Raw genomic sequence first — 25,584 nt, forward strand, 5'->3', positions numbered from 1 at the left:
GGGAAATGCTTTTTGCACGCATTTCTACGAAATTTCGAACCGTCAATTTCGAAAACGCATAGCTTACTGCTATTCGATATACAGGGTGTTCGGAAATGGTGCGACCAAAACTTAACAAGGTAGTTACTACACTAAAAGTAAGTGTGACAAGTGTGTTTTTTTTAAAAGTGAAGTGGTAGTCCATTTTCACTAAGTGTAGTTGAAGTAAACTGGGTTTATTGAATAACACAAAGTCAGTAAATGTCGTCGTCTCCACAAAAATTTACTGCGGAGACGACTTTTTATAATAACTTTTTTGTTGGTCATCGAATTGTTTTAAAATTTGGTACATTTATTATCAATGATCTTTTGTATTATTGATCAACAGTTAACATCTATTCCTTAAGGCTAAGTGGTTGAAATCACCTCAGTCGTCTACTAAATAATGTAGAATTTTTTGTTCTTTTTAGTTTTTCTTGTATGATGGGTCCTTTTCGAGCTAAAATAGTTATTTGCACAACAAGCAAGTGACTTAAACCATTGTTTACTAAGTCCTTCTAGTGAATAGACACTTTAAGTGGCAGGAAGACGTAATACGTAATGATACAAGATGACGTATGTATTTAAGGATTTTGCGTTTATGTTAAAATTGACTTTAAGTTTATCTTACACGGTATACGCTATTTCAGGCACAAAACACACAATTTCAGATATCAAATGACACTGTCAGGACATCTGTCAACCTCGTGTTTTCTCTTAAATTTTCTTTAACTTTTGCTGTCTATATTGTGTTCTATAGACGTTCTGGTTTTCTTTGTATGTTGTATACTTATAACACGAATATGCTACATAATGGATGACATTTTTTAAATTGCCATTCTCGATTATGACTCGGAAGATGAAGACGGATGATTTGCTGCCCATGCACTTACATAATGGAAATAATATAATAATAGTGATAAGAAAAGAGCTCTATGGCTGTCCCATATCTTGGGGTCTTTACATGGGATTTGCCCATACACTTCCCTTACCAAATATAAATCTAACTGTTTTGGAAATCTAAAGCGCAATTTGAAATCTGATTGTTACGTTAAAGCCGTTATCCTTTATTTTTGCATGTGCAGGTGGTGAAATAACGTATTAGCACAGTATTACGTATAAGGTGTTGCTGCCACTTAAAGAGTCTAATAAATAGGTTTCGCGTTCACGTGTTTTATACAATATTTTATTAACTTAAACAACAACAACTAATCATTGTCGTTTCTATAACCATATCATGTTTTGACAGATATTTGTCAAATTCAACCTGGTTCAAACTGAGCACAAGCAGGAACAACTGTTAATAAGTCAGAAACGGTTGAAGCTGGGTATAGGAAAAGTATACATAGATTTGTTCTAGATTTAATGTTCTTTTATTATAAACCATAATACATTACATTACATACATTTCTGAACATCAAGCTCTATCGGTTCAATAGTTATCGGTCCCATATATTTATTTATTCAATAACTTTAAGTGGGTTTCCGACCTATAAAATTGTGGAGCTGAAAACAATCGGACAGATATTTTTTGTGGTTAGTATGCCGAAAACGATTTGGCCGCTCAATAGCATGAACAATTTCCATGACTTCTTCATCAGAAGAAGAGGAAACACTGAAACATCCATTTGATAATGAATTAACAACATAGAAAACAACAAATTACTTGAAAAGTTAAGTGAAGGTCCGTGACCGTCTGTCATATCTGTTTAGATTAGCCGTCAATACACGTACGTCACTATTTGTCGATCAGATATCTGGTCGTTTTAGCTGAGATATCTTTACCATAACTTATGAAAGCAAAAGGTTTGTTCAGAAACCCAAATAAGAATTTATCGAATCGATATTCTTATGTGATCTATTCGTTCAGAAACCGGGCATTAAAGGTAAATATTGACCATCCTGTAGGTTCAATCATTTTCAGTCTCTTTTTTTTTTGAGAATCACAAACAGAGAAAAATAACCACAGTCGTCTCCACAATGCTTTTTTTTAGCCTTCAAGAAGTAAGGTCTGCTCAACCAAGTTTCGGGCATAGAAATTCCCATCTTTAGGAGCTAAAAAAATTCTACTAATATGTACTAGATGTATCAGTAAAGGAGAAAAACATACTTCAAAGCGCAACTTAGTGCGCTGGTTGTCTTTTTATTAAGGGTTAGACAGTGAGATTACCATATTACGATAAAAATGAATATAAGAAGGTGGCGCTTAAGGTAGAAACAAAGATTAAATATAGAGTTTCAGATCAATAATACCCTTATTATGGTGAAAAAAAAAACCAACTTACTTACTAAAATTAAGTTGAGTAAAGTAAAAGAAATTGATGGAGATATGGTTTAGGTGGTCATTCAGGCAGGTATGCTCACCATCATCTGGGGCTCTGTTGATTTCGTGCACCTCAAGGAGGTTCAACAGGTTAGCCTTTTCACAGACGTGTAAAACTTTGAAACCCTGTTCAATTCTCGACAAAGATGTTGAGATAAATTAGATCTTATGTTGGTGATATCTAGGTTAGGGTTTTTGGTGAATTTCAAATATTCACGTGTGTGTTCGTGGATATTGCTGTAACTACCTGCCTGCCTGACTAACATAAATTGCATTACATTCAGGTGCAAGAGGACAGTGGAGAAACTCCTGAGTTATGCAGTAGGACGGTAGGATCTTTGGAGTTAAAAAGAAATTGGCTGGATGTATAGGGTGTCTGGATTTAGTGGGTTTTGATAGGAAAACCCCCTTTCCCGGCTAGATATACATACTTCGATTGTAGTAAACTGCATAAAATGGAAATTTTTTTAAAATTGTAGCCAATTGTGTGTAAATTTTTGAGAAAACACATCACACATCAAAAAAGTGCATTAGGAATGTTTTTGTTTCACTTTTTACACGATATTTTAATAAACAAAAAAGTTGTGAGAAGTTTTCAAAATAAGCAAAATTTGAAAAACGCCTTCTAGCGCCCTCTAGCGCTCGAACTGACAAGATATCGAAATACGGTTTTTGCCATTAAAAAATGGGATTTTACTATCAAAACATTCTAAATCCGGACACCCTGTATATATAACTTTGAAGCAAATGTGAATATTATGTAATTGGAAAATATTTTTTTGTTGGAGGGAAATGATACCTAAAAAGTGAATTTTTTTATTTTTCTTTAATATAAAATGTTTTTCTCTCTCATCTGTCTTTTTTCACAAAGTGTATAGGAAATTGCCGCATTAAGTGTTGGTCGTACCATTTCCGGACATTGTATACTTATTTGCGTTGTCGTGGATTGCTACTAAGGAATACCCTCTGTAAAGAATAATTCGTACATCTTAAACTATTTAAGATGTACGAATACTTTTACTTACTTTTAATTTAAAATTTATATTAATAAAAAAATGTTTAATTAAATGTAGGCTTGAAGATGCCAACGTACCAAACCAGGAGAATGCCGTCCCTATTTCACAACCTACAATGTCACCAGCATCCGAAACCATTGAACCTCACATTGATCCAAGCAGGGACGAATCACTTAATATACTAGTAACCACCAGCATTTCTTCAACTGATGCTAATACAATCATAAATGCGCCACTTCCACCTCTGTTATCTAACAAACCAAACGGCACAGTTGAGGTTAGCGATCCTGCCAATTTCTTTCAGTCATCCAACTATTTTAACAGCAACAGTTCAGCGTTTGTGCCTGTAGGCAGCGAGATTTTATTTGGCATAGAAAATAACTTTACAACGGACCGAATAGGCATTACCGAGTCAAATACCACAGGAACGAATGTTTGAACAGTATTTTTTAAAAAAGCCTCAGTCATTGAAGGTTGTAAATAATATTTTTATATATGTATGAGTATGCTTATTCGAAGTAAGAGATGATGTCTTACTGGTTAATGTCACGTGTATAGAGGAAGAAATTTTTATGCTAGTCACAGAAATAGCTACTTAAGTAAGAGAAATTGGAGACTAGGATAATAATAATTGATTATCCAATACAATTTTAAAGGTAGAACTGAATTTATTACGGTACTAGTCTCAAATAGAAGAAAGTGACCAGGAAATGAAGAATAAGGTAAGAAATTTGTGGTTGTTAATTTTGAACGATTTACTACGTAACAAAATTTGATTCATGTTTGGTCTTATTGACTAATAGTTATTTGTATACCTAGGCCGTGAAATGGTATTTTTTCGGCCGAAAGAAAGTTTGGCGTCCGTACTTCACGTCCGTTTGAACAAAAAAGTGTTTTTCTAATTTTGGCATATAAAGTGACACTTTTCAAAACTGATAGTGACAAAACGTTTTACTTTTCGTAACTAGTTACAAAAAGTATCACTGGAAAACATGAAAAGTTCATTTTATCACTCCCTGTTTTTATGCATTTCCGTAGAAACATATGGGCGACATCCATCATAACATGTCGTTGTCACAGTTTATACAAGGTGCTATGAAAGCTATACTATACTCACTTCACGTACTGTTTAACGGCCGTGAAATGCACTTTTACGGCCGGCGTCAATAGCAACGGGCGAAAAAAAAATACAGGAAAAAAGTAAATTAACAATCACTATGTCACCGTCTACGCTTATAGTTGCTGGTTACGATTTCTCTATGTGACCACTGTGTGCACCATTTACAGCAGTACACCCATCCATATCAGTATAGCAATCTTTGTCTCCCAATTTCATTTTTGCGTAAATGAAAAAATGGAAAATATTTCTGACAAGAGTCAGTTTGTTATTTAACGTCACAGCAACAATGCATAACTAAGCAACATAAACATTAAACGTCACCGTGATTGCTAGATCCTACTCATTTTATTTATCAAAAAGTAAGAATTTCTAAGTGGATATCGTTAGAACAAAGAATTTTGTGTACACCTCGGCCGTGAAATAATTTCTTCGTCCTCAAGATTGTTGTCCTCGACCGTAGGACGGCCTCGGACGCTAAACTTTCTTTCGGCCGAAAAAATACTATTTTGGGTTTCTTTGGTCCCAAATAGTGAGAAGGGGCCATTGGGAGCTCTCGGAAAATTGAAATAAGCTCAGGAAAATCGAAATATGCCACTTTTTTTCTCTCACATAGCCGTATTTTATCTGTTCCCATCTCCCTACTTCTCCCCGCCATTTGACATGCCTGGCTAGATTATCTGCCTTTGCAATCCCAGCGCTCTCTCTCCCCTGCTCACCGCATATCCTTTGCATGTAAGCTTTGCTACGGCACTCCTCACCCGTTCCACCAACCGGTGAACACTGGGTTTCTCCAGTATCTCTACGATAGACAGGCAATCCGTGTGTACCACGAAGTTTCCCTTTCCCCTCCCTCCTATCAGTTTTAATGCCTCCCCTCTCTCTAGGATCTCCGCACTTAGACTGTTCCGCTCGTGACCCTCCCAAAAGCTCCTCGTTTCGCCCCAAACACCCCAGACACTCACTCCCGTCCATCCCTCATACACTCCAGCATCAACTCAGACGACCTGTTCCTCTTCCGTAGAGACCTCCTTCTGCTCCGTCCATGTTCTCCAATCCGGATATGGTCTGTCGTCATCTGTTGCCCTATCGCTCTCCCTTACTCTCTCTGAATTCTCTCTAAATTTGGCGATAGCGGCGGCCAGATGCCTCGGTGGCGTGCCTTTGACAACCCTGAGGGTTTCCGTGGCCACTGTACTGTAACATCGAACGGAGGCCAACAGGAACTTCCTCTCCGCCGCCCCCAAATGCCTTCTCACTCTACTGTCATTCGCTCTAACTCCCCAGATCTGACTCCCATACAGCGCGTGTATGGGCCACTTTCTTCTTGTTCATTCTCCCTTTGTTTCTGCAGAGGCCCGTCAGTTTGCTGACGACCTCTGCCATTCGCCCTCTTACATGCTTGGCATGTTCAATGAACATGCCCTTCCTGTCAATCCTAAGCCCAAGAACGTCAATCCACTCACTATACTCCACTCTCTCCTCTCCCAGACGCACTACCGGAGGTCTTATCCTACCGTAGTTTTCGGTAAACATAGCCCTCGTCTTTGACTTGTTATAAGTCGTCCGACCCTTTCTCTCCCATCTCTCACTCTTCTCCCACACCCCCTCCCATCTCTTTTCAATCTACTTGACAGACACCTCGGCGACCAAGACCACCTGGTCGTCCGCGAATGCCTGTCCATCCCTTTCATCTTCCTCGTCAAACATCTCGAGCCACTCATTCATACAGCAGACGCGTTAAATCTTAGTAGTGGTTACAATTACCCCCGAAAACCCACTGAGTAAAAATTTTCACAATATATCTCACTTAACATAAATAGACAGACAAGAAGTAAAGGAGCTTAACATAATCCAGGGAACGAAAATCACAAGAACATCGCTTAATAAATCCGATTATTTTCAACGAATTGCTTGTTTTGCAAGAAACGTGATTAGTGAAACTTAATGCCAGATCCAGAAGAAGCTTCAAATCCATAACGGAAGTAACACTTTGAAGTTTTTGCCCTATATTTTAGCGAAGAGAATAAATTTTCGGTGTTTTGGTCAATGTGAGGTTCTAGGAGGGTCAGAAGACCTTAAAAGTAGCTAACCCAGGATATTTGGTTGGGTCGCCTAACCCATAACCTACTTAAATTAGTCCATTTTAGGCCAATTATTACCCAACGTAATCGTTTTTTTCGAGATTTTTTTAAGATAAATTAATAATTTTATTTTTTGACCAGGCCTGGACAGAAGAGCGTAGGAAGGTCCTGAGTAAATAGAACAAAATTGCCCGACACCACTGGGTTTGACTAGAATATCAAAAACTATCGTAAATTCAGCTAAAAACATACACATATCATTTATATCGATTTTGCGATTTTTGTTATAACAAATTGCGATGTTGCCAATTTTGCAACAGTAAAAACAATACAGGTTAATGAATAACACTCAGCAAACGTAAAATCTACAAGAAAATTGCAAATTTTTGATTTAGGTCAAAAAATGGGCTATTGGCAATATTTTTAACTTCAGCAACTTAATATTATTAAGTAATATTTCTTGTAAGTGTAATATTATTAGTGGTTCTGTGAAAAAATTTCTTTATTTTTTATTTCTCCTTTTGTTGATATCAACTAATTATTATTGAAAATAGGCAACATCGAATTTTATAATAGCAAAAGTTCCTAATTCAGTAAAAATCGTAAAAGTCCATGTTTTTAGCTAAATTTACGATAGTTTTTGATATTTTAGCCAAGTCCATTGATGTCGGGCAATTCTTTTTTATTTAATATGGATCTTCCTTTGTCTTTCTATCCAGGCCCGATCAAAAGATAAAAATTTAAAAGGTATCAAATAAGTTTTCGAAAAAATTCTTCAAATGGGTAAAAATTGGCTTAAAATGGCCTACTTTAAGTAGATTATGGGTTAGGGAACCCAACCAAAATCGTGGGTTGGCTTCCCTGTTTGAGGTCTCCTGACTATCCTAGAACCTCACATTGACAAAAACGATGACAATTTCTGCTCACCTTAAATATAGAGCAAATTTCGTCAAAAACTCAAACATTTTTCTGAGCTTATGCCATTTTCCGAGAGCTCCCAATGGCTGTTTCCCACTATTTGGAACCCAAGAAACCCAAATTTTGTTACGTAGTGTTATGAATGTAAAAAGCGACAAACAAACGTCCAAAATATTAATATACTTATAATAATTCATCAGTGACAATTGAAACACCAATAGAAAGATGTATCATTACAAACGAAGCTAATGAGATTTTAAAGAAAAATTTGTTTTTCATTTTATTCTGTCTGGCTTTATCATGGTGACCAAAGACTCCAAACCTGACTACAATAGGTAAAATATTTTTAATTATAATAATAACATTTGCACTACCTTTCAAAATAAGTTTTAAAAAATAATTAAAAATATTAAAAAATGTTCTCTTGACACGTAAAAAAAATTTCAAAAATACGAGCCAGCAAGTAATAAATTAACTAAAATTAATTAAATTAGTGTTCAGGAAGTAGTGTTAACAAACAGGATGACTCAGATTTACTTACATCTTATTTAACACATCAGGGTATGTCAAATAATTTAGTATTTTGTTATTTCTCTATCAGCGCTGCAGGATAAACCGCGGCTTTTAATTAGGTTCAACTATTATTATTATGTTTTTAAGTTTAAAATTGAGGTGGCAAAACTTTTCTTTAATTTCGATACTATATGTACAGTTAGAAGATGTTTATTTATAATTATTGTTACCAATATACTGCGTAATTTAGTAATAATCGTTTTTTTCTGCGTTCTGTTCCACAGTTGATATAAATTGAACTGAATTGACGCTGTTTCTGTATGATTTCAATATGTCCTAATATACAGGGTGTCCCTGAAAGGTCTTTACAACACTGCCGCAGTTCGCTGGGGTCAAAATAAAGCTGGAGACTGTTTTAGACTGAGATTTAGTAGTTCAAACGCATTTTTCTCGAAAACAGTTGCCCATAGTGACATGACTGAGGTATACCTTTTCTAAGCAGAAATAACAGGCAAATACGCCTTTATACTCAAAAGTGATTTACCGTTACCAAGAAAAAAATACAAAGGAATTAAACAAATTGCTTGAATCGTATGTGGCGCCCTATCAATGTAAATATCGTTGGCAGATATGGATTCCCTCGGAAAACCCCCTGATACCTAATTTAATAATTTTAAATAGTTTCGAATAAAAGCTACGATTACAAATTGATTTTTAAATTTTAACTTTGCCGCCCTGTAGCTCTGTAATTATCAACTTTTCGATTAAGGCAAATATGGCTAAATCGCTTTATTTTGACCCCAGCTAACTGCGGCAGAGCGTTGATGGTACCGTATAATGGATACCAGGTCCAGTTTTAAGTGTTAATAATTCACCATTCCATAGCCTATCAAAAAATAAGTTAACATGAATTATGTCATTTCCCTGAACTCTTTTCTTTAAAATGTTGGGCAGTTTGCCAGCTGACTAATTTCAATACATTATTCCAATCTTCTTTCGAAAATCTTGGACACTTAACCAATTCCGTCATTTCAACATATTCTTCTACTCGTCTTTCAGAAATTTTAAGCAATTAGCAAGCACAATCATTCTATAACATTATTCTATATTATTCTCTTGAAAACGCTGGGCAAGGCTGCTCAACCATTTCAATACATTCTTCTTCTCTTCCCTTGAAAATGTTAGGTCCTTACCCAGCTCAATCATTTTTTAACACATTCTTGTGCCCTTCTCTTGAAAATTTTAGGCAATTAGCTAGCACAATCACATTATCACATTCTTTTAAAGAATTTAGGTTAGCGTCCAGCATAATCATTTAAACACATACTTCCGCTCTTCTTTTGAAAATTGTAACCATGTAACATTTGTCTTAGGGCTTCCAAGTACCGGGACTAGAAAGCTATTCGGGACTCAATTGAAAAAAAAGTCCCGGAACTGGTCCGATGGTCCCGCAAAATATAAAAACTAACCAAAAAAATAAGGTTTTAATAAAATTACATAATATCAACCCTTTTTTAGGAGCAAAAAATATTAACAAATATTTGAAAACTTCTCGGAAAACCCACCTACCTATTTTTTCTCGAGTAAATTAAAATTATAATGCTACTAGAGTGTTTAGAGTTGTTCTCTAGAGACGATCTGAGCCACTGAAAAAGCTCGTTTGGACTCGACACTAGCATGAGGAATGGTCGACAATTATCCATAGACACATATAACTGTAGAAAGTGCCCCCAATTTCCGCCATTTTGTTAAATTTCGGAACCAAATCTGGTCCCGGAACCTCTACACAGGTCCCGAGATTTCAAAATCACCCAAAATCCCGGTCCTGGGATTGGAAGCCTTAATTCGTCCGCTCCTTTTTGAACATTTGTTTCTGCTTATGACTTCAGCATACATGCCTGATGAAGCCAAAAAGCAGAAACACATGTCGCAGAGTTATATCCCGGTTCCTTTCTGCTTCACGTACCTTTTCTGCGAAATTACGCAATAAATACTTTCCTAAATACAGAGTGTCTCAAAAATTTTATGAACAATATGTGTGTACCTTACACATATTGTTCATACAGGTGGCGCCCTCTAAATCTTAAAAATAAAAATTAAATCAGTTTTTTAATTATTTATCCTCCAAACTCTCCCCAACCAATTTTTGAATTAATACGCCACTTATAAAAAAAATATTTAGGAAAAACCTGATGGTGGTGGCTCACTTCTGAAAATTGTGTGCACTGATTTAAAATCATTTCAGATTCATTGAGATTTAAAAGGAATTAAGGGGTATTTAAAGAGATTTAATATGTTTCTTGATGTAAAGAAAAAGAAGTTTTAAAGGAAAAGGACATCAAACAGAAAACTTTTCAAACTTATCAGTCCTATCCATATATGGAAGGAATTATTGCCTTTTAAGTCAATGGTTCATAAAAAATAAACTTAAAGTTAGCATCACTGAGCTCACAATGTTTGCGCTTTGGAGTGTGCCACATTGATCTCCAAGACCACTAAAAGTTTCATTATCTTCACTCGAACTTTCATATGGCACCTCATATCATTATCTTCAGAAGTTTTATCTGTCTTCTTTCTTTTCCTTACCGCGTGGTTACCGTCCGTTAAAACGGTAATAGTTTTAGTAGCTCCATCGAGGGGTGTGACACTCTCTTAAATTTGGGCCCATATTATATAATACGAGGATTATCATAGATTATTCAATATTATGCGATATTATTGATAATATTGGTATTATACTCGTATTATTGTATTATTCCAAATAATATTGATATTATATGGTAATATAAGGATTATTATGGATTATTCAATATTATTGATATTATGTCAGTATTATTGTATTATTCCAAATAATACTGATATTATACGTATTATTGCTTGATTAGCGTATTATTAAGGATTATTCTTTACTATTTGGATTATTACATATTATATTAATGATACAATATTATTGCAAAAGCGCAAAAGTTTAAGCGCAAACGAGTAAGTTAAAAATTGTTTAGATTATAATTTAGAATACAAAAATGGTATCAGTAAATAAAGCTGTCATAACAAAATCCGAGTTTACTACTGGTTTCACGTAGATGTGCGAACCAATCACTTCAATATTTTGAATGTGTTTTGATCGAGGTTTTTATGGTCATATTTTTTTATTTCGAACATGTATCAGTTTCAATTTCCTCAATACTACCCATGTTGTTTCTTATTTAATCACCCGCTAGTAATTTAATATGTAATTGCATAAATTATTAGTTTAAAGGCGATAAATACATTTTGGCAAAATACTTAGGGAATAAATAAATAAAAAAAAAAAAAATTTCAGTTTATTATTGTCACAAGCCGAGCAAAAAGCTCCTTATAATAACCAAGCAAAAAAAACATACCTGCATAATTATTTCTACACTTTTCAATCTTCAGTTGGTTTAGTTGGTTTAAAATGTTTATATTTATTCTTAATAACCAACAATTCTCACCTCTTTATGATTTTTCATATTATGCCGTATTATTCGTATTATTCAGATTATTTACTATATTATTGGATTATGTGGTATTATCAAGATTATGCTGCATTATTTATATTATGGGGTATTATTCGTATTATTCAGATTATTATTAGTATTATTGCATTATGTACTATATTATTGGATTATGTCGTATTATCAAGATTAGTAAGATTATTGCATATTATTAATATTATTTGGTGAGTGACCCAAATATTATTGAAGTGTCACACCCCTCGAGCTCCATCTATGAATGTAAGGTAATAACCAAAGATTTTTCTCAAGATTTAATCGAATTTAAATTGATTTGATAGGATTTAACAAGATTTAGCAAAGATTGGTAATTATTTAAACTTAATATATGTAAACCGATTTAAAGAAGTGAGCCACCCCCAGGGAGAAACTAAAACTAAATTGCACTTTTGACACTGTATATCTGATATCATCCGACTTTGAACTAAAGTAAGTCATATTTAAGCCTCAAGCATTTATGGTAATTTTTTTCCGCACATCTTTCGGGACACCTTGTATAGCAAATTGGGAATTATTTTTGTAGAATTCATGACTGACGTATGAGCGTTTTACTCACCTGACTCACCCTGTAGACTTCACACCCTCGATAAAATATTGTTACGGTTTGGGCCTACTATGCTCGATACTTCTGAACGAGCACTCGATTCGGGATGGAATCAATGCGCCGCAATATCTGGCCGGGCGCGTGTGACAGCGCTTTTGTTCTCCAAACCCAGAGTGCCGACGAAATCAGGACATCAGAACAAATCACCGGAACTCCTCTGCTAAAAGAAACATTACGTGTTATAATTGTGGATGTAAAGGACATTACCGCTGGAATTGCAGACAGCAGTCTCGTTTACCGACCCCGCAGAACTGGCGTAACCAGGAGCAGGAAATGAAGAATCCGGAAAGACATTTACCGCGATATGTAGAGGATCGTCAAGCTTTTGATAGTGACTTAAGGTACCGGAAAGGACAAATTCATAATGGTTGGAGGATTGGTCAAATCGCGAAGGTGACAGATAAAGAGGCTACAAAAAGAATGAAGAGCAGCGTTTCTAAGGAAGACATAATAAAAGGACAGCGCTCAGACTCTGATTTGAAAGTAATCAGAAGATGGTTGGAAAAGGATTTGAAACCGGATTGGCAACAGATTTCCAGATATGGACCAACAGTAACGGGTTACTGGTTGCAGTGGAATTCGCTTCGACTGCGAGATGACTTAATTACTCGCAAATGGGAAAGTCCAGACGGAAACGCTTTGTTTACCAAACAATAGTGCCCAATTCCTGCAAAGAGAATGTCCTGCGAGAACTACATGATAGTCGCGGAGGAGGACACTTTGGAGTAAACCAAACTTTGGCTAGAATAAGAGATCGATTTTACTGGATTAACTTCAGAAAGGAAGTTGAGAAATGGTGTAAACGGTATGACGTTACAGTGTACAGTGTTCGTTACAGAAGGGATCCAGCACAATTCAGGAACTTGAGAGAGAGAAGATGAAACCAAACAACGACCGTTTGAAGATGACACTGGACCACAGACCAGCTGGTGGCAATTATAAGGAAGGTGATGCTGTGTGGATGTTTCAGCCCAGGAGGAGCAAAGGATAAGTCAAAGATGGCAACGACACTGGGAGGGACCTTACAATGTGGTAAAAAGGTTAAACGACGTCGCGTACAGAGTCCAACGCAGCCCCAAAGGCAAGATGAAAATTACCCATCTGGACAGACTCAAGAAATACCAGGGACTAGATGAAGCGGATCGGGACGATCAGCTTTACGAGGGGTCCAGTGTTACGGTTTGGGCCTACTATGCTCGATACTTCTGAACGAGCACTCGATTCGGGATGGAATCAATGCGCCGCAATATCTGACCGGGCGCGTGTTAAAGTAGGCTACAGTTAGGACGCAACACCTGGAAGCATCTTCGATGTTCGACGCAAATCGCGAAGCGTTTTGCGATCATTCTAGAACGTGGTTTGCGAATATAAAAGAAGCGGTTTCAGACAGAGTAGTAGTGAATTTGGAAACGCGGTAAAGTTTAAATAGTGGAATAATTGTGGAATTGTAGTAGTGTTTTTTAGTAGCTGAATTAATTATTGTACGGAGTGTTTTGAAGTGTAAATAAATTGATTAATTGTTGAGTTAAATTGACTTTGTGTAAACCCACGGGAAAATCGTAACAATATTATGCAAACTCAATTCCACTTTTGAAAAATTAGCATCGTTAAGGCTGAAGTAAACATCAAACTACCAAATAATATTTTATTTTAAACAAAAATAGTATAAATAAACTAAAATTAAATCTTTTTATTTTTCTTCTTAGAAGCCCGTTCTTCTTCTATTTTTGCTTTCCTCTTACTATGTATCTTCTGCTTCAATTTCTTTTTCCTACGTTCCCTCTTTTTATCAGTGCTGGTTCGTTCGTTCTTCCCCACCACATCACCTTTAGGTTTGTTTTTAACTTCTTCAGGAGCCAGTAATGCAGCATCACTGTACGCCACTGGTGCCACCTCTTCCATGCTTACTGCAGGAAGATTACTGACAATTTTCAATTCTGGAACTGCTGGCGTGGAAGTGAAGTGGAAGTTCGATAAAGCGTCCAACTTAGAAAATAAGTTCCGCATTAGTTTCTTCACTTCTTTGTGCGTTTCCGGCTCCGGTTCTTCAGTGTCCATTTTGTCTTTTGTTAACGCTTCCTGTTGCTCCAAAAACTCTTTTTCATATATTTTAGCTAGGGATTCTTTGCTTTTCTCTTGGTCTAATACAAGCTTCTTTTTGTACTCTAAAGGCGTTTCGACTGGACGTAGCTTTCTCTCCACACTGTCAAATACTTTATCCTTGATTCTTTGTCGGATGATGTCTTCAAGTTGCAGTGAAGTTTCAGTAGTGATTACTGGAGCAGGTCTTGAGGTCAAATCGAATTCGACGATTTCTTCTAGTAAGGAATTTTGTGGTCTGCTTTCAGCAGTGATTTCTCCTTTTAGTTGCCACGGTTTCTCACTAACAGCCTGTTCTTCTAGATCTTCTATTTTTCTCTTTAATCTTTCTTGGCGCTTCTCTAGTGATGACTTAAGCTCGGCTTCTAGTTTTTCTTCGTCGCTATCTAGTTCACTTCCGCTAAACTCTTTGTCCAATTGTTCCATTAGCCTGAAATAGTCATAATAATAATAATAATAATCGAATAGGTTATTGCATATCTGAAACAAAAATTAAATGTTGAATATACCATCCAATCAAGTAATGATAAATAAAACCACATTTTGATAGTACAAAATTGTTATTTTAAAAGGGTCGGTATTTCCATCACCTTATAAAGTAGCTAATAACTATTTGGCCACTAAAGTGTATTCCAAAGATTAATTGTCAAATAAGTTGCATCCCTATTTCATTGCAAACTTATTTGATGGATTTAAATTCAAAAAGAAGTCTTGTCATTGTCAGATGAGTTTGATTTGTCACTCCTTTGGAATTCGTGGCTGTTATTTAACACCTTTAAAGGCAATCTGTGTGAATAAGCAGAAGGGACGTATTTCGTGACCATAAAATGGAAATATGAAGCAAGAAAGGATATCAATAGTAGTTTATGATTAGGTGTTTCTGGGTTCGCCTTATAAAGCAGCTAATAACTAGTTAGCCACTAAAGTGTATTCCAAAGATTAATTGTGGAATAAGTTGTATCCGTATTTCAAGGCAAGTTTATTTGTCGATTTGTTATTTGGTGAATTGGTTCATTGTCAGATTAGTCTGATATGTCATTTATTCGAAATCTCTGACTGTTAATTAAGCCCTCCAAAGACAATCTATTTGAAAAAAGATATAAAGTATTCTTTACTCAAAATTGTAAAAAAATATTATTTAAAAAAGTGCTTAATTTCTGGAAAGATAGTAGCCTCTAATAACCCTCTTTTTTGATAGAACAAATTAGGATACTATAAAACTGAAAGAGGATTGACATCCATTTTCACAAACCTTCTTCAATGCAGATCAAGGCCCACTTACAGGAAATTGAAAGATAATACTAAAAACTAAAAAAGACGAAGAAGAATGAAGTTTCACAATACAATCACAAAAACGTAGGGGGAGGTAGGTGCAAAAGGATGTGTGCTAGTGCACAATAGGGTTTAGGGAGGAAAGCCAGAGAACGAGCGAAACCTGTGCAACAAAGACGAGTCGCGAGACTGTCGCAAAAAATATCTGAACTAGTTGCACAGTTATAGTTGTAACAGGCTTTGTGTATAGGGTCTTGGGATAGGATGTTGGACCTCGCAAATGCCAATAAAAAAGTAGGTTGATGCCTAACCGCCATACGAGGAATATTAAACGATACCCGCTCTAACAAGTATGGGCAGTCAATTTTAGACTGGGTAAGTATATAGAGAAACGAGAGTGACTGCAATTTCCGACGGACAGACAGAGCCAGGTCTGAAAACCTAAGAAGAATACGGTTATGCTCCAAACCCCTTTCTGGGTATACATTATCAGATACTTTAGGAATCTTCTTTGCACGGACTTAAGAGTTTGAATGTGGGAGTTGTATAGGTATAGGGGACCACACTATTGAACCGTAATCCAAGTTTGATCTTAAATAAGATTATACAGCACTTTGATAGTATCCTGGTTAGCAAAATGTTTGCAGTTTCTTAAAACAAAGAGTTTGGCAGAGGCGCTGGCAGCCACCTGTTCGATGTGAGGAACAAAAGAGAATTTAGCATCAAAAACCACTCCCAGGTCCTTTATAGTGGAAAGTCTGACAAGGGTGGATCCGCACAATGTATAATTAAATGGTACGAGGGTTTTATATCGTGAGTAAGAGACTACGTTCCATTTTCAGATGTTGAGGTTTAGCCGGCTAGCCAGGAACCACTGACTGAGAACGGATATGCTGTCCTGCAAGAGGGCACAATCGGCCGAAGTATCGATGCGATTAAATTAAGAAATTAATTATTAAAGAAAAGGTTAAAAGTAAGGGGCCTAGATTAGAACCCTGAGGTACGCCAGAAGTAGGAATAAACATCAACGATCTAAAGCCCTCACACTCGACAAACTGCCTACGCCCCAAGATGTAAGATTTCAACAATGAAACCAAATTATCGGAGAAACCAAACTGCTCAGAAACTTTCTGGAGTAAAAGGGTGTGGCCAATCTGGTCAAACGCCTTGCTAAAGTCGGTGTAAATAACATCAACCTGACTTCCATTGTTAATGGCGTCGCAGACATAAGTGGAGAACGAGCACAAATTAGTCAAACATGACCTCCCAGAATAGAAACCATGTTGATGACGAGAGACTGTTGCAAACCTTGTAAAAGAGACGCTTATAGACGCACTTTAGAAAAGCTACACAAAATTGAAATACCTCGGTAGTTATCGACATGATGTGGGTTTTTAAGGCAAACAACACCTTCCCGACCTCAGGAAATTGACCGTTGCTCAAAGAGAGATTGAACATACCCTACCCCTACAGTGAAGTAATATGCACTGAGATGCATATAACTGATGCATATTAGTTACTGTGTTAAACAAGGACAAGTGGGGGATTGTAAAACTTTGATGAACATTAACAGATTCCGGTTGAGATGGCATCGAGTGCAAACGTCTGTGCTCGGTGCTCCGACAATTTTGTTGTAAATTCAAACTCTGTTACTTGTAAATTGTGTTCTAATTGCTTTAATGCTCAATGTGTGTCATTAAAGAAATAAGGCAATAATCAGTGAAGGGAAAAATTTGATTTGGTACTGTGATAAGGGCGCAACCATTGTGGACGAAAAGTTGAATACAAATGCAAGACTGGTTACCCTGGAAGGACAAATTGAAGAACATAAGGGGCAAACAAGTGAAATAATTAAAAAATTAGGAGATTCACCGCCATTAACCGCAATTAAAAACAGTTGGTCTGCTGTTGTTAAAAAAGATAAATTTCCTTTCTTGATAATTAAACCCAAACAGGCAGATCAAGATAGTATGGCAACAAAAAATGCAGTTCTGGACAAAATCATCCCATCAGCTGAAATTAAGAAGTGTAAACCAGTTGGAAATGGTACTGTTATCATTGAATGATACAGAAACGATAGAGATTTCCTAAAAAAGATGCAAGATAAGGCACTAGCAGAACTTTCTGATAAATTCAGTGGAAATCCCAAAAGTAATAAACGCAAAAGTCTTTATTATCGGCGTGCAGAAAAAAGTACTTAGAAAATGAAGAGGAGTTTACTCAAAGAATTAGAAAACGAGCATCCTTGCAGGTAATACAAAATATAGAGTTTATAAAGAAATTTATACCAAAACATAAGAAATATTATAATGTTATTTTGCAATTGTCGCTAACCGCATTCTCGCTTCTTGTGCTTGTTTTATTTTTGTTACTTTTTCAGTGTATAGGTACTTTTTTTACTTGCTTGCTATTACTATACTTGCTTTTCAGTTGATGATTTTGCTTTATTGGAGATTTACCGAAATTAGAAAAACAAAGAGTCATTTAATTCTGAGAACAGATCTTGTTGATGATCCTCTAGAAAAAACAGATCCATGTCCGCATTAACAATTTACAATTTCTCTTTCTTTGCTGGATGTATGTTTACAGTAATGATGGGCGCAAATTTACCGTGACCGGTTATTTACCGGTCAGGTAAAGTAAAATTTAGTGTGACAGGAAAATTTACCAATTTTACCAATAAATTCGCCCCGTAAATTTATGGGTCTAACTGAAATTCGCTTGAACGATATCATTTTCCTGTCTATATTGTCAAAATAAAATTCGGAAAAATTTAGTTAGTAAGTTATTTATTGTTTTAGAAATTTTGGTGTATTAATAATAAAATAAATAAAGTAAAACTTTTTTGACAAAGTGATTCTTGTACCAAATGACTTCTAATCTTATAACTTTTTTAAAAACAAGTAGCCTTTTCTAAAAAATAGCATTTTCAGATTTTTATCACTTTTCTTTATTACCTCATGTTTAAATTATGACAAATAATATGTTTTTGAGATGAGAAAAATGACGAGAATCTGAAGATATTATTTAAACAATTTGTAATTTACATTTACAAACTGACAATTGCCAAAATAACTGTCATAAATCTCAGAAATACATCTTGTTTCGAAAACTATAAGAAATCTGTATTAAACTGTAATTATTGCAAATTCTAGGCAAATTTTGACAGTTTCGACTTTGAAGGGTAATGTAGCTAGGCAGTCACATGACCACTGTCATAAATTTCAGAGAAACACGTTTTGTATCGAATACTGCAAAAAAACTTTTCACAGTTTAACAGTCAGAGACAAAATTGCTTGTCAAGCCCACCTGGAGTGACAAGATGACTATTTTAAACACATTTTGGAAACCTCTCCTATCCATTAAAATGAAAAAAACACTACAAGATTTGGTACAGTCAGGGAAAATGCGGTGTCAAAGTTTGAATTGCCAGAAACACAGTTTGAAAGGACAATCAGAGACAAAATCGCCTGTAAAACCCACTTGAAGTAAGCAAATGACTGTTTTAAATACATTTTTGGAATCTTTATTAAATTTCCTATCCAATAACCTTAGAAATACCACAAAATTTGGTATAGTCAGCAAGAAAAATGGTATCAAAGTTTGAACTGCCAGAAACACAGTTTGAAAGGACAGTCAGGGATAAAATTGCCTATAAAACTCACTTAGAGTGAAAACATGACTTTTTAAGCACATTTTTGGAATTGTCCTTAAATCCCCTATCCAATAACCTGAAAAAACACTACAAGATTTTTACAGTCAGGGAAAAAAGCGGTTTCAAATTTTGAACTGACAGAACCTCAGTTTGAAAGGACAATCAGAGACAAAATCGCCAGTAAAAACCACTTAGAGTAAAAAAAATTACTGTTGTAAGCACATTTTTGGAATCCTCATTAAATTTTCTATCCAGAAACACAATTTGAAAGGACAGTCAGGGTCAGAATTGCCTGTAAATCTCACTTGCAGTGAAACAATGACTGTTTTAAGCACATTTTTGAAATCTTTATTAAATTTCCTATCCAATAGCCTTAGAAACACTACAAAATTTGGTATAGTCAGAGAGAAAAGCGGTGTCATAGTTTGAACTGACAGAAATACAATTTCAAAAGACAGTCAGGGACAAAATCGTCTGTAAAACTCACTTGGAGTAAAAAAATAACTGTTTTAAGCACATTTATGGAGTACTCATTCAATTTCCTATCCAATGACCTGAAAAAACATAAGATTTGGTACAGTCAAGGAGAAAAGCCATGTCAAAGTTTGTTTGTTTGTTGTTCAACATCAGTTTGAACTGATATAATCACAGTTTGAAAGGACAGTCAGAGACAGAATCGCCTGTCAAACCCACTTAGAGTGAGAAAATCGAGGAGAAAATGACTGTTTTAAGCACATTTTTGAAATCCTCATAAAATTTCCTATCTAATAACATTAAAATCACTACAAAATTTGGTACAGTCAGAGAGAAAAGTGGTCTCAAAGTTTGAACTGCCAGAAACACAATTTGAAAGGGACACAATTGTCTGTAAATACTGTAAAACTCAATTGGAGTGAAAAAATTACTGTTTTAAGCACATTTTTGGAATCTTTATTAAATTTCCTATCCAATGACCTGAAAAAACACAAGATTTGGTACAGTCAGGGGAAAAAGCAACTTCAAAGTTTAAACTGACAGAATTTGGCATAAAACTGGAATGCTGCCAATCTAAATCATGTGAAAAATGTATAACATAACAATGTTTTAAGAGTTTTTGGTTTTCACCATTTGCAAAGCTTCCAAATTTAACTAAAGATATTGCCAACAGTATAAAATGCTTTGAGCATGCTGTCAACAATCAAAACAACAATTCAGACAGTTTTATAAAGCTTTAAATTTGACACCAAAATTAATTGATATGCTACTAGCAAAATCAACCATACAAATTAATAATTTGCATTAAAACATTTCTGTTCAATTGTGTTCAGATGTAAAAGTAATTGACAAGAACAAAATTAAATTTCAAAAGTCCTCACAAAAAAACTGATGACCAAAAATTTAATCTGTTATTGTTAATAAAGTTAAGGGATGGCCATTTCTGTTCTGCCCATGCTCATAATAACCATAACTATAAGGAAGCCCCCAAATAAGGGACTTAAAATTACACATTTGCACCACTTAAATACACATCTAAATAAATAAAAATAAAATGTACTTACTTATTTCTTTTGCCTTTTGTAGGTTGTTCATCATCTTTTGCAACAAAATAATCCTTGAACTTGGCAGTTTTGGCTTGATCCTCATCATCATCATCTTCACTTTCATTCTCAAAGAAGTCAATGCTTTCATTGTCAGAATCAGAATCAGAGTCATTACTTTTTGATTTGGGGTTTTCCACCTTGTCTAATCAGAGTGAGAAAATTTGATTAAAAACATTAAAAAAAAACTAACACACTTTCACTTACCTAAAAATGCATTCATTTCGCTTAGTTTAAAAAAATCATCATCAACTACAGATTTCATTTGGTCTGGTTTACTAGCTTTATTACTGCCATCATTATCTTCATCTTCACTACTTAAATCTTCTGAAGAGTCATTATCCAGATTATACCCATTGCCATTTTGACTAATTTCATTCGCAGATTCACTTGAATCTGACTCATCTGAGTCACTGCTATGATGCCCCTTGTGCTTCTTTGAATTTGATTTTTCAAGTTTCATAACTTCTTCACTGAAGCAACTAAACAGTAATTTGTCTTTAGCCACAACCAACTCACTAACATCTTCTACAATGTTATTAATAATAGCATCGTTTTGCAGCTCTATTTGTTGCCATATCTGTTCAAGATCAAAATTCTTTATTATTAGAGTTTTCAAGGCTTCACCATGTGGCTTGATGTTGCTTTGGACTTCTTCATTTTTCATAAATTCATAAGCATCTTTCAGACTCAACTTTAAGTTTTCGGTTAAGGCATCATCAATTTTGTCTGCTACTAAATAAGTTTTGAGAGCTTCGGGGTCTAGCCCTTTTAGGGACAAAGGGGCTGACATAGTCGAGCTGATCCTGAATATTTATATCCAAAAGCTCTGGTAAAAAATATTATCTACTAAGTGTAATTAAAACTTCTTGTATTTGTATTCTCATAAATAACCGGAAAATATGCTAAACCTTCTGTTTATAATAGCAGTATGGATTTTGTTCTAAAAATCACTTTTTATGTAGGATAACTAACATTCGGTAGTATAAACACTTAGTGCAAATTGGCCAACTGGTAGTACCATATTACATAAAAACACAGGAACCAAAAACTGATAAACTATACTAAAAATACAAATACAAATAGTATTTCATTTGAAAGCATTCTAGATGATATAGGTTAGGGCACAAAAACATACACAGCAGGTCATGTGGTTATGTTAGGTTAGTTTGTTTGTGTCTTGTATTCTTCTTTTTTATTATTTTACGGTCCTTAGCGGCTAGAACTATTCGGCTGTTTGCTATTTTCTTTTGGAATTTAATCAAGGCGCCATGCCATACCTCATAGCTCTTATTCACTACACACACGACTGTTATAGGTTTCTGCTTCCCAATTTCACTCAACGACTTTTTGAAGACTTTAAATTTTTCGTTATTTCTCGTTGCTAACAATGCTAACCACTTGCTAACATGCTAACATTGCTAACGGACTTCAACTTTGACACACACATTTGACATTGGTGACAGCCAAGTGACGTTTAAAAAAAACATTTGTTTTGTTTGAGGTTTGGGGTGTAAATATTCAAACTTCAAACTAATCAACTGATCCCCTGTTTTACATTATTTTGTTACTTGTTTCTTCATCAACAAATTGTTAATAGTCAGTGCATTTTTATTTTTGTTATTAAAATTGTGTCGACATAAAATTATCATAAGTTATCGATAGTCTGTGGGCGTGTTTCAGTAATCCATTGTTACCGCCAAAATGTTTAAAGCAGGAGCGATTCGAAAAATACAAGTGGAGAATTTTATCACTTACAGTTATGTTGAAATGTATCCGGGGCCCTACTTAAATATGATCATTGGACCGAATGGCACGGGCAAATCTACTATTGTTGCTGCTATTATTTTGGGGTTAGGTGGTACTCCTAAAGTTGTTGGGAGAGGCAACAGGTATGACTTATTAATCTCAAGTTTTGCATTTATTTTGTATGTATTTTTAAATTTATGGTTTACTATAAGATTAGCAAATATCTAAGAAAACAGCTAGAAGATAAGAGCATTCACTCTAAAGTTGATAAATCCATTTTGATAAAATATCAGAAAAAGTATATTTTATTGAAATGTACTTCATCCAGATCAGAGAAATCAGTATTTTCATCAACTTTTGAGTAAATTCTATTATCACTCTTTAAGGTAGGTATTTATGGAATTTATTGAGTTTTATTTGAAAACATACATAATATGTAAGTGCCAGTACTGAAAAATCAACTGGTCAACTTGCATTTTTGACGTCACATATGTAGGTATTTTGACATTTGGTTAAATTATAGTTTTATCAAATTACGTCATTGTGACGTAAAAAACTATCTGTTTGCTGTATGGAGCTTGAAAACAAATGGAGCCAGTAAAACAATTGTCTCAATCACCATGTTTACACCAGGAGAACCAAATTGGTACAAGGATCAAATTGAGTACCAATTAATTTTGGTACATCTGTGTTTACACAGAAGTTTTCAAGGTCCTTTTTAATCCAAGAGAGACCAAATTTTGATTGACGTTTGTGACAGAAAACAGCTATTCTGAAACAACAACAACAACTTGGTTGAGAGTGAATTACAGGATTTCAATTATTTGGATATACCAAATAAAAATGAGTGTTTTAACCACAGTAGTGTCAACTTATTGTCTGCAAATTGAACAAGCATCAGTTGCTAAAAAAAACCAAAGTTCTTCAAAAAGAGCATTTAAGAAACCTTATGTTAATGGACACAAGTCAATATAATCTTATTCCCCCCTAATTAAAATTACAATCAACAGTATTTGGAGTAAAATAGGCAGCTCAGAAAACTAGGAGCTAATTGTAAATAAAAAATATTAATTATCAAGACTGGATAGAAAACTTCAGAATGACCAAAGGTTTTGCCTGAATTGGTACTCCAACCAGTACTTAAGTGTTTACACCATAAAAAAAATTTATTTAATCTAGGGCATTCAAGGTCCAAACATTTGGTCCAAGTGTTTACATGGTCAACAAAGTAGTTGTGAGGTCATTTGATACCTGGACCAAATATTTGGTCCTCCCGGTGTAAACGTAGTAAATGTCAAAATCTCTAACTTATTAATAGTGATGGGTAATTTTCAGTTGGAGTGAATTTTACAAGCAATTTTGTCTCTGACTGTTTTTTCAAACTGTGTTTCTGTCAGTTAAAACTTTTACACCACTTTTCTCCCTGACTGTACTAAATTTTGTAGTGTTTCTCAGGTTATTGGATAGGAAATTTAATGAGAATTCCAAAAATGTGCTGAAAACAGTCATTTTCTCACTCTAAGTGGGTTTTACAGATTGTATTCTTTTGTTTCAAAACCAGCAAATATCGATTCCGGCTTTGTTCCAGTCTGCGCAATTGTTACTTTTAAGCTATTCTACTCTTCAGTCTGATGGGACCACATTGGACGCTGAATTTGGCTCGTTTGTTGTCAATTTGTGCCGAATTGTATTCTTTCGTCTCAAAACTGGCAAATATCGATTCCGGTGTTGTTCTAGTCTGCATAATTGTTACTTTTGAGCCATTCTACTTCTGTTGGGACCACTTAGGACGCTGAATTTGGCGTTCGTGGTAAATCTGTGCCAAATTGTTTTCTTTCTGTAGCTGATTGTACCAAATTTTGTAGTGTTTTTCAGGTTATAGGTTAGGAAATTTAATGAGGATTCCAAAAATGTGCTTAAAACAGTAATTTTCACACTCCAAGTGGGTTTTACTGGCGATTCTGTCTCTGACTGTCTTTTCAAACAGTGATTCTGTCAGTTCAAACTTTGACATTGCTTTTTTCCTTGACTGTACCAAATATTGTGTTTTTTTAGCTCATAGAATAGGAAATTTAATGAGTATTCCAAAAATGTGCTTAAAACAGTCATTTTCTCACTCCAAGTGAGTTTTACAGGCAATTTTGTCCCTGACTGTACCAAATTTTGTAGAATTTCTAAGGTTATTAGATGGGAAATTTAATGAAGATTTCAAAAATGTGCTTAAAACAGTAATTTTCTTACTCCAAGTGGAAACAGGCAATTTTGTCCTTGACTGTCATTTCAAACTGTTTCTGGCAGTTCAAACTTTGACACCGCTTTTCTCCCAGACTGTACCAAATTTTGTAGTGTTTTTCAGGTTATTGGATAGGAAATTTAACCTTGTAAACGAAGCTTAAAGTGGCATAGAAAATAGGAAAATGAATACCATGTATCTACGCCACTGGACAATTTTGACAAACGTCATTAACATCACATAATAAGTATTTATGTACTTGTTCTAAATTTAATAAAAATTGCTCCAGTTATGACAAGAAACCGATTTTTTAAACTGTATTTTGGAGGGCTGTAATCTCCTTAGGAAGCATTTTTCAGGAAAATAACATAATGCATGTCAACTTATTTTTTGATGGGCTATCAAATAGTGAATTATTCACATTTAAAACTGGATCACCCTGTATTAATAGCTAGCATCTGATTTTTTTCTGTCACTCAAGATTGACATAAAATTACGTGTTGAAAAAGTCAAGAAAGTACCTATAATCAACAATCTGGCAGAGGAAGCCTAATATGTATTAAAATAAAAAAATTATTAAGGCATATCGCCGAATGGGAGCTTTTTCGGACATGTTTATTCACTCAAAATACTGGTCTATAAGTTTCGACAAAGTTACCGTCTTCACCTTATATATTTTTTAAGTATTTTAAATTTAAAAAATACATTTATTTTATATTTTATTTATTAGACATTTAATTTACATTATGATATTTATTTTAATTTGTCTATGTAGGAGTAGGTAGGGGAGGGTGGTATATACAGGGACGTTTTTCTTTTTTCTTTGATAACATTTTTGTTTTTTTATTCCAATAATTGGACATTATATTTGG

General features: G+C 34.9%; 3 protein-coding genes and 1 long non-coding RNA gene across 4 annotated transcripts in view; 2 read left to right on the forward strand and 2 right to left on the reverse strand.

The window, feature by feature from the left end:
- The window catches only part of garz (Sec7 domain-containing protein garz), a 49,255-nt gene extending 41,010 nt beyond the window's left edge, over positions 1 to 8,245 (forward strand). The window contains exon 33 of the mRNA XM_081983777.1: positions 3,415 to 8,245. Within this exon, the coding sequence (XP_081839903.1) occupies positions 3,415 to 3,796 (382 nt within the window). The 3' untranslated portion in view covers positions 3,797 to 8,245. The remainder of the gene's footprint in view (positions 1 to 3,414) is intronic.
- Positions 6,683 to 25,584, reverse strand: part of LOC145732030 (uncharacterized) — an 86,659-nt gene continuing 67,757 nt past the window's right edge. The window contains exon 2 of the long non-coding RNA XR_014178926.1: positions 6,683 to 6,966. This is a non-coding gene — a long non-coding RNA (uncharacterized LOC145732030). The remainder of the gene's footprint in view (positions 6,967 to 25,584) is intronic.
- Positions 13,758 to 21,897, reverse strand: LOC145731892 (U3 small nucleolar ribonucleoprotein MPP10-like). The gene is made up of 3 exons (XM_081983887.1): positions 20,938 to 21,897; positions 20,692 to 20,875; positions 13,758 to 14,656 (listed from the first exon to the last, which is right to left on the reverse strand). Exons 1-3 carry the CDS (start codon positions 21,521 to 21,523, stop codon positions 13,807 to 13,809), a joined length of 1,620 nt encoding a protein of 539 aa, XP_081840013.1. The 5' UTR covers positions 21,524 to 21,897; the 3' UTR covers positions 13,758 to 13,806.
- Positions 22,217 to 25,584, forward strand: part of LOC145731799 (structural maintenance of chromosomes protein 5-like) — a 39,051-nt gene continuing 35,683 nt past the window's right edge. The window contains exon 1 of the mRNA XM_081983786.1: positions 22,217 to 22,622. Within this exon, the coding sequence (XP_081839912.1) occupies positions 22,435 to 22,622 (188 nt within the window). The 5' untranslated portion in view covers positions 22,217 to 22,434. The remainder of the gene's footprint in view (positions 22,623 to 25,584) is intronic.

Source organism: Ips typographus, linkage group LG1 (assembly GCF_016097725.1).
Source record: "Ips typographus isolate SLU linkage group LG1, UJ_Ityp_2.0, whole genome shotgun sequence".
Lineage (NCBI taxonomy): Eukaryota > Metazoa > Arthropoda > Insecta > Coleoptera > Curculionidae > Ips > Ips typographus.